The following is a 16474-nucleotide window of genomic DNA, read 5'->3' as shown; positions in this document are numbered from 1 at the left end:
AATTTTCTAACCATGTTTTTAAATTATCAAAAGCTCTCTATGGTTTAAGACAATCTCCTAGAACTTGGTATGCGAGACTTAGCTCTTTTCTTTTGAAAAATAGTTTTCAAAAAGGCACCACAGACACTACTCTATTTATCAAGAATTCTAATGATTCTTTCATTCTAGTCCAAATCTATATTGATAACATTATTTTTGGATTAGCCAATGAATCCCTTTATACTGAATTTGGAAAACTCATGACAAGTGAATTTGACATGAGTATGATGAGTGAACTTAATTTTTTTTCTTGGGCTTCAAATTAACCAAACTGAAAATGATATTTTTATTCATCAAGAGAAGTATGCCAAGGAAATAGTTAAGAAATTTGGTATAGAAAAGGACAAACTCATGGGAACTCCCATGCACCCTAATTCAAAATTAGAAAAGGAAGAAACTAAGAAAGATGTAGATGAGATTAGGTATAGAGGAATGATTGGCTCTCTTATGTATTTAATTTCCTCTAGACCTGATATTGTGCAAAGTGTTGGAATGTGTTCAAGATTTCAATCAAAACCAAAAGAGTCTCATCTTTCTATAGTTAAGAAGATCATTAGATATGTTCATGGCACATCCAATTTTGGTCTATGGTATCCTAAGATTGATGATTTTTTTGCAGTTGGTTACTGTAATGCAGACTTTGCTGATGATAGAGTTGATACAATGAGCACATCAGGATTATATTGTTTCCTTGGAAAGTCCTTGAATGTTTGGTCAAGTAAGAAGCAGTCAACAGTGGCTTTATCCACTGCAGAAGCTGAGTATATAGCTGCTTCTTCTTTTTGTTCTCAGCTTATATGATTAAAAATACAGCTTGCTGATTATAAATTAATTGCTGAAAATATTCCGTTGTTGTGTGATAATATGAGTGCCATTAATATTTCAAAGAATCCAGTTTTACACTCTATGACTAAACATTGAAGTGAGATTTCACTCAATAAGAGAACATGTTCAAAAAGGGGATATTAGCATTTAATTTGTTAAATCAAAAGAGCAATTAGCTGATATTTTCACTAAACTATTAGTTGAGGACAGATTTTGCATGCTCAGGACTAGTCTAGGAATTTTAAGTTATGATTCATTGTTTCAAAGTTACTAATGTGTTTGTTGGAGTTTTTGTCTCATAAATAGATATGAGATAATTCTGAACATATGAAGAATCATCTCTAAATGGATCTTTCTGGGCTTCACTGCACATGCTGAATCATCTGGACCAACCTTAAATTTCAGAATCTGGGTGGTCCAATATGTTTCCTTAAACCAAACCACCTCTGGGCCCAATATGAGTGTTACATGATCCATTTATTTGTTGTATCTTAATTTATTTTTATTAAGTTTTATTTAATTCCTTTTTGTCCTTCAGTTAAAAGGTTTCAAATTTAAAAATTACTTTCTATTTTATTTTTTTAATAAAATCAAATCTTTCTTTTTGTGATGTCAAGTCCTTTCAAAACTAAATCAGAGATAATGTAGTTGCATGTTTTAATAAAAAAAATTTGGTGCGGTTACTAACACTTCTTCTTCTCCCGTCATAACTCCTCCTCAAACTCTTCGGTTTCTCCCACTACCTTTGTTGCTTCTCTTTATTCAAAACCAGAAACCAACCAAATGAGAAAGAAAACTGTTCCACAAAAGCTTTCTCGTGAAAAGATCTTCAAGCTTCCTGCAAAACAAAAACCTTCCACTCTCTCTCAAAACCGAACCTTCACTCCCTCTCCTTCTCCTCCTATCTCACCTCCTCACTCAGATCCCATGGCTCGCACTAAAATCCCTTCGAGGTTTCCATCCTCTACCAAGCAGACGCCACCACCGAAGGAACCTTCTTCAAAATTCAGTTCATCGAAGCCAAGCACCTCAAAAGGAAAATACCCAGCTGCTGCCGAACCTACTTCTGAGCCCACTCAACCTAAGACAAGGTTTGTTCCTACTTGTTCTAAGAGAGGTAAACTTCGTATCCATCTTAAATCTGTTAGAGAACAAGACATTGATCCTTTTGCACACAAATCACACTTTATGACCTCTCACTTAGACTATAACCCTTACAGATTTAAGTCTACCATGAATAATAATTTTTATGAAGGAGTTATTAAGTACCGTACCCTGTGTCCCTCTTTTCTTGCTGATTTACCAAATTTGAAAAAAAAAAGTTTTTTGTTTGTTGAAAATTTGGAATTTCTGGACTGGAATCACCTTTTTAACATAAAAAAACCAGTGTACCCACTTTTAGTCAAAGAGTTTTATGCTAACATGACATATCATGAGGGCAGTGTTCATTCTTATGTCAAGGGTCGAGACATTGTGCTAAAGAATGAAACAATCAGTGATTTATTGAAATACACTGATGTTGGGGCTTGTGCATATACTTCTGTTAAGTGGGATGAAGGAGTTGGTATCTCTTTCAATAATGCTCTGGCTCATATTTGTGAACATGTTTCTCTGATTGATAGCATCACCCCTACTCACAAAGCCCTGGGTTATGAACATGCTCAGTTGCACCGAATAGTAAATCATATCGTCCTTCTTCAAAGTGGTTCATACCAAAGGGTATCTTACATTGACACTCTTATTTTGTATGCCCTTCTCACTAAAACAGAAATCTCTTTTGCTTATTTGATGGTAAGATACATGTTTGATTCTGTTAGAAGTGAGAAAAATAAAGCTCTTCCTTATGAAATGTTTCTAGCTTGTATTTTTGAGCATTTTGGTGTTGACTTGTCCAATAAGTATTATAAAAATAGACATTCATACCTAAAGGGATGTGGTTCAGTGAAACAGCATAAAGGACCTACTCGCTCTGAAAGGGTGGTTCTAGATGATGAAGATGACGAGTTCATTCCTGAGGATTCTCTTCCTCCTTCCACTGAGGGCACTTCCATCTCCACTGGACAAAAATCTGCTCTGTTTAATGTTGTTCGAAATGTGGTCCAAGAATTTGTCTCCCAATCCAATCATATGATTGCCATGAGTAAGGAACAAAGGAAGTTGGCAAGCAAGCATGAGAACTTCTTTTGAAAATCAAGAGACAGAGTGGCTGTCTTCATGAAGTTCATTGATAATCTTCAAAAGGATGAAAATGCTGCCATTGAAGCTGAAGAAGAAGCTGATACTGAGAAAGATGGTTCAGATGTCTAGTTTTGTCTCATGTTGCTGCTGCTATCTGCTAACTTTTGTCTCATGAAAACTATTGTCATTTCTTTTTGAACTACTTTATGTTTTTGTTGGATGATTGTAATACTTCAAACTATTGTTGCACTTAATTAATTACCTACTAGTTTTGAACTTTGCACTAACACTTTTCTGCAGATTTTCAGGTGCAGTTTTTGCTTATAAAATCTATTTTTTATTTTATAAATTATTATTTTATCATTCATCTATCATGCTTGTTAATAATGAAAAATTAAAACAATAACAAATTAAATCTTCTATTAATTGTAATAAATATTTTGCGAAAAATAGTGTTTGTTAGAAATTCAATCGATTAGATACACAAATCAATCGATTGAAATTCAGGTTTTCCAAACTTCAATCGATTGGAATTGATACATAATCAATTGAATTTTGCAAGGCATGTGGGGTTTTTCTTATTCAATCTATTGGTCATATTACCAATCGATTTAAGTCTTCAAAGCAATATAGATTTTCACAATTCAATCGATCGAATTGTACAATGCGTTATATGTTACGCTTCTCTAAATTTTTTTGCTCGTGATTATAAATTATTATTTTATTATTCATCTATCTTATCTTTAAAATTTTATCTTCAATTTTTAAGTTTTTATTTTGATTTAGATACTCTAATCGTATCTTTTCTTTAATATTAAGATTATAAATTGTGAATAATCTATCAACAATTACTCAATCCTACCATTAGAATCGTTTTATCAATCTGATTGATTATCAATTTTTTCATTATTTTTGTTCATTGTTTATCCATCTATTTAATATCCAATTTTTTTCATTGTTTATTCATCTCTTTAATATTCAATATTTGTTCATCATTAATTGATAATCACAGTTGGCGATAGAGATCCCATCAATTTTTTTACTGTATTGTTTAGAAAATAATCCATTATTTTGATTACAAAATCGAGATTAGTGAATATAATTTCTAATTTTGCAATTCTTTGTTTCGATTCTTTATTCATGAAATTGATTGTGTAATGAAATTTTTTTAATATTTTAGTAATGGATTTTTTTCTGAAATAAAATAAAAAAATATTATTTTTCAAAACCCAAATTTTTAACTTTAATTTTTCAAATACGAATTTTTTGTATGCAGAGCAAGGCGAACTTCACTTCAAATTCTAAAAAAAATGGCTAACTCAAATTATTTAAGCTTTACAACAGACAATGACAACTATTATCATCGTCTCCAGAATATATAGAAGTACACAAGAGTACACGTGAATAAGTCTTATTTTTATTGAAAAAATAACGGTTTTTTTAATTTATAATGAAAAAAATCTTGTTAAATCTGGTTTATTCCCGTTATTTCTCAAATTGTTTTGATGATTTCAATCGATTGGGTAATACGATCAACCGATTGAATAAAAAAATCACATGCCATGTAAAATTCAATCGATTGTGTATCAATTCCAATTGATTGAAGTTTATGAAACCTGAATTTCAATCGATTGAATTTTTAATAAACACGATTTTTCCAATCCAATATGTATGTAACGGATCAATGATAAAATTATGATCGATTAAGATTGCAAAATGTTTATTACGATTAATGGAAGATCTAATTTGTTATTATTTTAGTCTTTTATTATTAATAATCATGATAGATGAATGATAAAATAATAATTTATAAAATAAAAAATAGATTTTATAATTAAATAATATATAAAAGATTAATTTATAATTAAAATTAAATAAAGTCTATTTAACAGTTATTAAAAAACTTTAAAAACATGTTTTGTTATGGAACCATTTAATAGTCCAAATATTTTGGGACCATCGAATCCGATCTTGAAAGAGTTTATATTATAATGTAAATGGAGAAAAAAATATTTGTTTTATTGCTTATGTATTGTCTATTCTATTATATAAACGTCGGATTTCTGTACTTAATGATGGAGCTGACATGGCATGTTTTTGAGAATGTTTTTCGATTTATTTCTTTTAACGTATTAAATACAAGTTATTACGATAAACTAACTATATCAATTAATTGATTTGATTAGATTTTTAAATATCATATAATTTATATCAATTTGATTTGGTAGTATTTCCTAATTTATTTATTTTAATTTTTTGATATTATTTTTTAATTTATTTCTTTTAATGTATTAACCAATTTTATTGTGTGTACTAATTAATTAATTTGATTAATTTATTAGTCATTAAAATAATAAATTTATGAATAAAATAGACAACTGAGATATTTTTAACTAATAATTAAATCAAATCAAATCAAATCATATATATTGAGCTAAATTCAAATCATGTAAATTAAGAACTAAATTAAAATAAGATAATTTCTTACTTATTCAAGTTGAGTGTAATAAATATAAATTAATTTTATTAGATAATCATGGTTGTCTGATCTACTATATATAGATGGCCACTCAAAATTATAAGAATCATAATTTTTTTTTATTTCATTTCTTCATTTCTTCTTTTTTTTTTCTTTATGTATACTTTATTTTATATATAAATGTATCCAAAATGAGAAAGTACGGATGAGTGTTTTATTGATTGTTTATTTGATGAATATATCTCAATTTAAACATTCTACTACTGTACATAGAAGTTGGCCTGTAGCAATTCAAAGTGGCCAATGTATTTTTTATAGTATTAGATAAAAGAATATTTATTAAAATGAATATACCCATTGTAATGATTTTTTTAATTGTTATATTTTTATGTCAGTCGTATAAATTTTTTGAAGGTACAAGATAATAAAATAGGTTGACTTTAATATCATTAGAAGCTAAATTTAATGGTTCAAATAAGCACCACTAATTATATTAAAAAAGTAATTTGTAATAATAATGTGATTTACATATTAATTTTTTTGGGTAAATTCATTTCAAAATGTAGAAATTAGACTCAATTACGCTAAAATTTTAAAGGTAATATAAATTTTGACAACAAAATTAACATTCATTAAGGAAATAAATTTATTTATAGCTATTTTCTAATTATAAATAATAACAAGACTTATGAAAAAATATTAATATCATCATTTTTATTAATTAAATTCATAATATTAGGTAATTGATAGTTTTATAGGCGAAAATTATTAAGTAATTACGTAAAAATTAGCAACGAACAAGTAATAAGAATTTAGAAAAAATCTATTATATAATACCAATTTCATAATTAAAATATGTCACATATCATATTTTCATATATTCTATTTATTATCTATTCTATTATATAAAAATTAGGTTTTTACACTTAATGATGGAATTGACATGACATGCTTATGAAAGTGTTTAGCAATTTGTTTCTTTTAACATTAAATATAATTTATTATGATAAATTAACTATATTAACTAATTAATAGTATTTTTTAATTTATTTCTTTTAATGTTCTATTAGTATTTTTAATTTATTTTTTAAATTTATTATTTATTAAAATAATAAATCTATGAATAAAATAGGCTCTCGAGATAATTTTTTACTAATAATTAAATCAAATCAAATCATATTTATTGAGCTAAATTTAAATAATGTGAATTAAGGACCAAACTAAAATAAGATGATTTTTTAATTATTTAAATTGAATGCAATAAATAAAATTAATTTTGTTAGATAATCATGGTCTTCTATATATAGATAGTTATACAAAATTATAAAAATCATCATTTTTATTACTTTTGTTGTTTTAACTTTTTTTATGTATAAATATACTCAAAATGAGAAGGTATGGATGGGTGTTTCATTAATTGTTTGTTTAATAAATATTATAGTATAAAAATGTCTCAATTTAGGCACTATTGATAGAAGTTGAACCTCTAATAATTCAGGGTCACCATAATATTTTTTATAGTATTACATAGAAAAATATTTTTTAAAATGAATATACCCATTATAATTAATTTTCTTTGTCAATATGTTATCTTTTACATAACAAACAATATTCATGTTGTATTATTTTTATCAGAAGTCATACATAATTGATTGATAATTCTATATATAAAAATACTCATGTAGTAACTAAATACCATATTGTTATTTCGCTAAAGTTAATTCTCCTATGATTATGCGAATGTATAGCACTATCAGATGAAAATTGATTGGATTACATTTATTTCCAACGAGATAGATGATCTTTTAGGCAATCACAGTCCGAGTTGATGAAAATTTAAAAAATACTAACAATACAAATACTTTTTATTTTTAATACCCAATAATAAATATACAAATTAAAACTAATATTATTTCGTACAAAATTGTAAAATGTATAACATACTCAAAACATATCTAATCCGTATTAACTGTCATTATTTATCAATTAGGTTATGACAAATCTAGTTATTAAAAAAGATTAAAATTAACTTAAATATAGACAATATTATTTCATGCTATTTATTTTTAATTTATTATCATAAACAATTATACATATTATAAGAGAACCTCATCTTTTTACCAACGGTTCTTCCATTCAATAGTTTCTATAAAAAAGAAGACATAATAATATTGTGTTTCACAAGAATATATTGAATTTTAAAAGGTTGAAGATTAAGTTTAATTCTTAACATATTCGTAGATAAAATGCAGAGTAGATAAAAAGACAGCTAATAAAAGAACAAATGGTTAAAGCTTCCTCAATACTAACAATTGTAGTGTATGATAGGTGTTCTATAACTTTTTTAGATTTGATTGTTTCTTTATTATTATATGTTGTTCTGTTTAATTTATGCTAAAAAGATTTATGATAATCATCTTATCGTGGTAGTGTAAAAGTTGTAGGTATTATATTTGCTTTGTATACTCTTAAATCTTATGTTCTTGATGAATATTTGTGACTGAGTAATTATTAAAAAAATTTGTTTAATATATATTTTATATTCTATTTAAATTATAATAGTGAGTAAATATTTTTTTCAATATAAATAATACGATTTTTTTATGAAAATAACGTTTAAATGTGAAATTAGATTATACCACAGATGATGATAAATATTTTGGTATCAAATCTGCTCTAAAACAAATTTTTAGGAATAGAATGTTGTATTATATAATTTAGTTATATTTTTCTTATTTTTAATGTATATTATTTAGATTGGTATATTTCTAAAAATGGTTATTCAATTTTTTTTAAATTATTAAATCAAATCAGTTACAAACTAATTAATTAGATTGATTAAATATCTAGATATATCATAATTTAATATAATTTAATTTATATAGATACATGACTTTTACAGTTTTATTATTTATTGTAATAAATTTTAGAGATAATTTTTACAAATTATAATTTATTTTTTTACCTGCATATTCAACTTTTAAGAATAATTTTTTTAATTTTGTATTTATAAATAAATTATTTTCTATTTTAATATATGAATTTTTTTATAAATTTTTTTATTGCACAATTCACTTTATCAAAAATAAATTAATGTATGAAAATTTAAACTTGAGTGCTTGCCATTGTTAAATTCAAACTTTAATTTATTTTGTCATATTATTATATAAGTATTCAATTCTTTGATTAAACACTTATTTGATTACAAAATGATATTATATGTTACTTTTATATTGACAATTAAATTTCAGTTACTATACAAATATTATATTTTAGGTAATTGTATATTTTTTTTTATTTTAAAAATTATTATATAATTTTAAGATCATTTAATTATGTTTATTTTTTAAAAGTATTGTCATTATTGGAGAGTAACTAATGTTTGTGATAGTCTAAAATTGAGACATAAAAATATAAAATATTAATATACTGAGTTTTTGAAGTATAAATCTTGAAGTAAATATATGTGATTATAATTAATAATCATAATTAAAAGTCTTTATTTTATTTCAATTTGTTCAGGACATGTTTATCTTAAATTTTATTTCTTTATTAATTAGTATTTTTTTGTACGTTTAATTGTCATTAATTTATATAAATTAAAATGTATAATTTAAAAAAATAGATACATATCTATAAATAAAAAATATATTTTTTGTTAGTAAAAAATTAATGTCGCTTTAACTTCTTTTACATCATATCTTATATTTTTATTATAATTAAAAGTTAGAAGTAAATTATTAAATATAAATTAGTAAAAAAATATAATACTTAATGAATTATCATAATCACATTAAAAGTATTTAAGTTATTTTTATATAATAAAAAATATATACTTCAAAAAATATTTGTATATAATTTACTAACAAATATATAAGATATTTATTATAATTTTAATTTTAATAAAAATATCATTGTATTAAAGTGATGCATTTTAAAGATGTATAAATAAAATTTTTATTAAAAAAATTTCAAGATAACAAATACAATTTTATTTTTATTTTATTCTTAACATTTAGTTTTAATTTTACCTTTAAAATTTTAATATGTTTCAATTAAACCATTAGGGTGAACAACATTAATTATAACTAATCAATTATATTATCTTATTTGACCAAAATTAAATAAATATTAAATTATTTAATATCTATTTTTTTAATTTTTTTTAATTATTTTATTATCTTATTTTTAATTATTTATTTTACTTTTAGTCCTCGTATATTTATTATATTTCACTTCATCTTAATTTCAATTTTATAGTTAACTTTTAGTTATATAAAATTTAATAGTTTCTTTCAAAATATTCTTAAATATATTATCTATTATATACGATCATTAGGATAAATAAACAAATATAAATTGAATATATAACTTAATTTTAATTTAAACTAATAAATAAATAAATTGTTAGAGAAATAGCAATCAATTTTGTTTTTAATTTCTCTATAATTTATTTAAAGGTAAAAATCTCTTTATAACCACTAACGTTATTACGTTAATACTCAACGATGGTATTTCGGTACACTATGTTATCAAAAAATATTAATCGATCGATCTAATAACTTTTGTAATGACATAAGTTTATGAATTTGAAAATTTAGAAATCATTTCATAAAATGTGAAGTTTTAACAAGTAACAATACTGATTATATTGTTTTGACTTCAAGAATGAATATGATACTAACATGATACTAACAAATAAAATTGTCATCCCAAGTAAATTTTAACAAAACAAAAGTCCATAAGTATTGCTATTAATGGAAAATTAATCTATTTTAAAGACAAATACAATTTTTTTCTACGAATTTTCTAACTCGACAAGTCGATGACTAATCTACTACATATTGACCATTCACCCAATTCAAATTAATTAAAACAAATATTAATTATTTTTAATATTTTTAAATTGTAAAATATATATAATAATAATAATGACTATAGATATTTTTTATTTAAATTTTAACAAATTTTTTTTATATAATTTTATATATTATCTCATACAGAATACGAAAACATATACTAATTTTAAATAAATACTTATATTTATACATGCATAAAGGCTTTTTTATTCACTTTTATTAAATATAAGGACCTTAGTAACGTAACATTTCCGTATGAAAAAGATGAGGTCCTCCATTTCATTCTTATCACAACACATTGTTATTTTTTACTTATTAAATTTTAGCTATCAGCCTATCACTGTTGTTCATTGTTGTAGCAGAGTAGTAGTTATTAATCCTTCGAGATCTTTCTCAAGGTTTCTCTTCCAATAAAACAGAAGGCAAAACGAAGGCAGGTGAACCGTCAGATTGAAATACCAAGAGGCCATCGAACGGAGCCCTATCACCCACCAATGTCTTCCACAGTAATTACCCCATTCGCCACCTGACAGCTAACACTTCCCCTTCCACAGTTCCACTTCTCACTTCCCTCCCCTTATCTTCCTCTCTTCAATCTTCATTTTTCTCTCCAAAATGGCCACTGTCTTTAGAACCCCCATTCTCCGGCCAGGTATCCTGCCGCCGCGCTCCTCCTCCTCTTCCGCCGCCGCCACCAAGCCCTCATGCGTCGCCTTTCCCTCTTTCAGACAAACTGCTACCCGCAGAAGGACCACTTTGCGGTTCCCTTCAATTCCTTCCCTGCGCTTCACGAAGTTCGCCCCTTTCGCTTTCGAAGGAGACACCGAGGCCTCGCCTCAAGTTCAAGAACCTGAGCTTCAGCTTGAGGTGAGTTTCAATTTGGAATTAAATTAAATTCTTTTTTTGTTTCCTTTCAAATTTTGTGTGGTTGGGTGAAATTGGAACCTAGTTGAATTTTGGATTGCAAAATTTCTTGGTTTGAGAAGGACTGTACTGGAATGAGAGACTTTTATGTTCACTTACTTTGAAGTAGTGTGTATCATACTTTGCATTTTGTGATGCTATAAAAAATTGAGGCGATATTCAATGGTAAATTGATAATATATGATAGTTTTATTTTAATTGTTTATGATACCTGAGGAAAGCTATAATTTGGACCGTTCCAGAATACAAATTTATTTTGGGCAAACTGTGACTCTGAAATTATGAACTTTAGATTGTGGTTGGATAGATTATTTTGAAAAAGGAAAACAAAAATATTCTGGTTTTGTTCTTTTAAGAAGCTTATCTAAGAATCACACACAATGCATACCTATCTTTGATATTTGCAACTTTGATTATCTCGGATAAAGAAAATGATGAGTCAAGAGTTTTTAGGATTAGTTGATTTTCCATGTTCTAGCTCAATTTTCTGGTGAACTCTTGTAACAGGATGGTGCTGTTGATGTAGAGGACAGTGCTGGCCATAATGAGGTTAGTGAGGCTGATGAAAGTGAGGAATCTTCACCCTTGCAAGAGTTACTGCAGTCTTACAAAGAAGCGGTAGCTAATAATAATGAAGCCATAGTTGCCGAGCTGGAATCATATTTGAAGTCCATTGAAGATGAGAAAATAGGTCTTGAAAGGAAAATAGCTTCGTTATCTGCAGAGTTATCAATAGAGAAGGATAGGATTCTAAGGATTAGTGCAGACTTTGACAATTTCCGGAAGAGAACCGAGAGAGATCGCCTTTCTCTGGTCACTAATGCACAGGGGGAAGTTATGGAGAGCTTGTTGCCTGTCTTGGATAATTTTGAGAGAGCAAAAACTCAGATCAAGGTGGAGACAGAAGGAGAGGAGAAAATAAACAACAGCTATCAGAGCATATATAAACAGTTCATGGAAATTCTTACTGCACTTGGGGTTGAACCAGTTAAGACAGTTGGAAAACCCTTTGATCCATTGGTAAGTTGGTAATCAGTTTATTTTATTTTATTTTATTTTTATTTCCAGGATGTCAAACAAATTTGACTTTTCAATTGAGGAGAAAATCTTATTATCATGTAGGTGATAATGTTTTGTCCAAAAATAGAATTCCTCCCGCCCTTGTTTTTCTTTTTAAAATTTTAATAGTAGGATAGTTTTGAAACAGTTAGTATTTATTTAAGTTGTGTTAGTAGTTTAGTATAAAATACCCATAGCCAGTGTAATTGTCAATTTCATTTGGGGACACTTTGCTCTTATCCTGTCTGGTTTGTTGGTTTGAGATGAAAATGGAGTCCAAGGTATTTTAATAGCTTCCATTGTTTGAATTGCTTAAATTTTAGTAGGATGGAATGTTAGTGATGGAATTATTTCCTCCTGATTCCATTACAATTTCCAATTTTTTGGTCCTCCCGATTTGGGTGTCTTGTGATAGAACCTATTTTTTTTTTATTGAAACAATTAAGTAAAAAAAATTACTCTATTTTCCTGTTCCATTCCACAACCTTGTGTTCCATTCTCCTCTACTGCATTACTTACCATTAATCCAAACATATTGAGTTCTGTTTGACTTGTTCAATATGATTTGTCTTCCTTGGATTATCACTGAGATTTTGAAGTCCTTTTCTCCTTATATGAAAATTATCTCAATGTTTTAGAAGTATATTGTTGGCCCCATCATTTCTTCTGCATTTTGGCATAATGATGTCATACATGATTGATGCAGGCACAGAAACCAGTTGGCTCGAAATTCAATCAACTTTTTCAAACACTTAATCAAGCTTATTCAGGTTTCATGAAGACCTGGATTCGTTTTTAACTCGGCAATTCTTGATTATTTTGAGCCAACTTGGTGAGTCTGAATCTGTATGACAAAATTGCCAAAAAAAAGGAGAGCATTGTAGCAAATTATGTATGTGAATCTCAACACATATTTTTAGAGAACTATTTTTAGCTGGCTGCTGTAAGATATAGAACTTTGAAATCGCTTGCATCAGCCACTTAATTGAATGAAACGCAATACGTTAGTCTCTTTGAATATTTCATGTAGTGATCTTCAGAGGTATGAAAGACTGATTGATATGATAAATTTTTCTGATAAATTATAATTTGCAATTTACTTGTAAAAGCTACATGAAGCAATTATGCGCGAGGATTCAACTGAGTTTGAGGATGGCATCATAATCCAAGAATTCAGGAAAGGTTTTAAACTTGGTGACCGACTTTTGCGACCATCAATGGTGAAGGTATCAGCTGGTCCAGGACCTGCAAAGCCTGAGCAAGCACAGCAAGAGGAGCAAGTCGCAAGTGAAAATTCTGAGGCTCTTAAAGAAAACAATGGTAGCACAGAAACAGAGTCTTCTTGAAAGGTCAAAAGTCACCTTTTTGCCTGGATTCAGTTTTGTACAAGTATATTGGTTAAATCTAGAGGAACTGGATGTTACTCAAAGAAATGTTTCAGCCAATTTTTTCTTTCACAGAAAGTATTATCTGTGAGGTTTTGAATTCTGATTTCAGATTTCAGATTTTTCAGCTTTCATGGCCTTGGTAGAGAGATGACTAATTTTTTACGGAGTTACTGTTCTTCTGCAAGGACCCTGAGTGTCACAAATTTGCAACTGATGAAGTGCTTCGTACCATTTGTTAAGAGTTTAATAGCATGAACTTTCAAATCATTCGATTAAAGGTCATTATGATTTTTTGACAATTTTTTCACCACATTACTGTTGCACATTTCAAAGCTAAAGAAATATTGCATGATGTAGTGGTATGAATTTGGATTCCTGTTAATATTTGGCGTTTTAATGATATGAAACAACGAGTGATGGTAATTATAAAATGTGTGTACCCCCGCGTGTGCCGGTGCCTCTATCTTTTTTATTTTATTTATTATCCAAGAAACTAAGAATCATATAATTAGTCAATTCTATAACATAATCGGGTTATATCACGTTCATATATTATAGTAGGAGGTGGAACAAAGAGGTTCAGTTGGAATAAGACGAAATCATTTTTATTACACGCTATTATTTGTTAAATTTAAATAATGAAACACCATATTAATCTACTGAATTGAATTCTAGTTCTCTTCGTTATTTGTCATCGATCTATATAGTGCTTGTAAGTTGTAACACAATTGCGGGTGAAGGATTGTATATAAGGGATTACAATATTTTATTTCAAAATAATTGAGTGAAATTATGATTTTGCCCAAGGTTCTGAAAACCAGTTCAAACTGGCCGGCCGAACCGTAAACCGATGGTAAAAGTGGTTCGGACAGATGCTAAAACCGAAGATTTAAGAAACCGTCATTGGACTGTCGAACCGGCTGGAAACTGGTCAGTTGAACCGAACCGCGACCTGTCCGGTTTTTTAAATTTCTCCAAAACGCTGCCGTTTGGATTGAGGAACTCCCTAACCATTACCCAACATCCCACTTCCAACCCTGACTCTCCAAAACGGCAAACACGCGCAGCACTCCCATCAGGCCATCACCCTTCCTCTCATCGTCATTGAGCTCCTCCTTCACTTTCGTCCCGCCACCGGCAAGCAGCCGTCGCCGTCGCAACTTGGAGCTTTGAAGCCACTGTCGCAACGTTATTCTCCTCCATCGTGCAGCCACGCTTGAACTTCGAAACCACCGTCGCCGGCCTCGCCTCCTGCCTCCGTCGCACGGCCACTGTCTCGTCGGCGCCAGTTCTGTTCCATCGCGTCAGCCCTTCGGTCGTGCCATGTTCCTTTCTTGCTGCGGATATGCTTTGCTCTATTCTAGCATTTAGTTCTAGGTATTAATTTTTTTAAACTATAATTGTTGAATAATTCTTGTTACTTGTTAGTTAGTTTGTAAACCTTACTATTGTTACTGGGTTGAATAATTGCTGAATAATTGTTGTTAGTTAATCTGTGGATTTGTTACTGAATTGAATAATTGTTGAATAATTTTGACTGTTGAGACTTGAGATTACTAGATTGGAGTGAGTTGCTGTGGGTTACTGTGATATTGTAATTAGATTGTATTGTTATTAGATTGCCGGTGATTTTTAGGTATGAATGAGAGTATCAACTAAGAAACACCTAAGAATTATTGTATTTTTTCTTTTTGGTTAATTTTTGAAAAAAGATGTTTAATCTTTGTTAAATTGTTCTAAAATTTTGCTAAAATTGTGATTAGCTGAAAATTTTATTAATCTTTATTAAAATTATGCTGAAAATTTTGTTAAAAGTTTGTTAGAATTTCTATTTGTTCATTATGAGTAGAAGGAGGGGTTTAGAATAGTTCTTCTGCAAGGAGAAATGGATCGTTATTTTTTTCTATTGATAACTTCAAATACACGTTCAAGTAGTTGACTTATTGGGAGAGAAGAGAGCCATAAGAATGGATCTTACACAACAACAATTAAAGGTAGAGAATGCAACGGTTGGGCCTTTAGGGTTTGCACTTTTTGACTTTGCTGTTTCCATTTCTTCTGCTCACAATAAGTATGCTTTGTTCCATTGAGCATCAGATGCTACATTTTAAATTTTTAATATCATTGTCTAATAATAATTGATAGTTCTACTTTATATCATACTTAAGTCAAATAGTTGGATATTGGAATTCATTGATTTGGGAGGTGAAACGAGGAGAGATGTTTGGCATGCTTTGATAAGTGAAATTATAGCATAAAACAAGTTCACACATGAATATGGATGGACCTTGATTTTGACTAATCTTTTGTTATAGAAAAAATAATTTTTTCATCTTTGTTTTTAACGAAAAAATAGATGAATTGAATTAACTAGATAAGTAGATGATTGAATATTTATTATTGATTTTATTAGTTCAATAATTTTTTTGTTTTTCGTAATTATCTTAAATTTCATATAATATTATAAATTTTATATGTATATAAATTTTGACCTTTGATATATTTTTTAATATTTGACTCATGCATTGTATTTAAATGTGATTATGAGATTTTAATTGGAATTATACTTTTAATTTATATATATTTAAGATTTATATCAGAATATATTTATATTTTTGTATATTTATTTAAAATTTGATATGTTATTTTATTATAATTCGATTATTTCAGTTAAACTGGTTGAATCTCTAAACCGATGAATCAATAACTTAAGCGGTTTGATG

General features: G+C 27.9%; 1 protein-coding gene across 2 annotated transcripts; it reads left to right on the top strand.

Moving 5' to 3' along the window:
* Positions 1–10725: 10725 nt before the first annotated feature.
* On the top strand, positions 10726–14050 carry LOC107459821 (uncharacterized). Of its 2 annotated transcripts, none has more exons than XM_052252360.1 (3): positions 10726–11247; positions 11812–12324; positions 13070–13375. In XM_052252360.1, exons 1-3 carry the CDS (start codon positions 10996–10998, stop codon positions 13160–13162), a joined length of 858 nt encoding a protein of 285 aa, XP_052108320.1. In that variant the 5' UTR covers positions 10726–10995; the 3' UTR covers positions 13163–13375. The 2 variants fall into 2 exon arrangements, with proteins under 2 accessions (XP_052108320.1, XP_015933579.1); XM_016078093.3 differs by lacking the exon at positions 13070–13375 and adding an exon at positions 13473–14050 and having other exon boundaries at positions 10735–11247.
* The last annotated feature ends 2424 nt before the right edge of the window (positions 14051–16474 follow it).

This window comes from Arachis duranensis, chromosome 7, assembly GCF_000817695.3.
Source record: "Arachis duranensis cultivar V14167 chromosome 7, aradu.V14167.gnm2.J7QH, whole genome shotgun sequence".
Lineage (NCBI taxonomy): Eukaryota > Viridiplantae > Streptophyta > Magnoliopsida > Fabales > Fabaceae > Arachis > Arachis duranensis.
The sequence above is the reverse complement of the archived record's forward strand: the minus strand, read 5'-3'. Positions and strand labels throughout refer to the sequence as shown.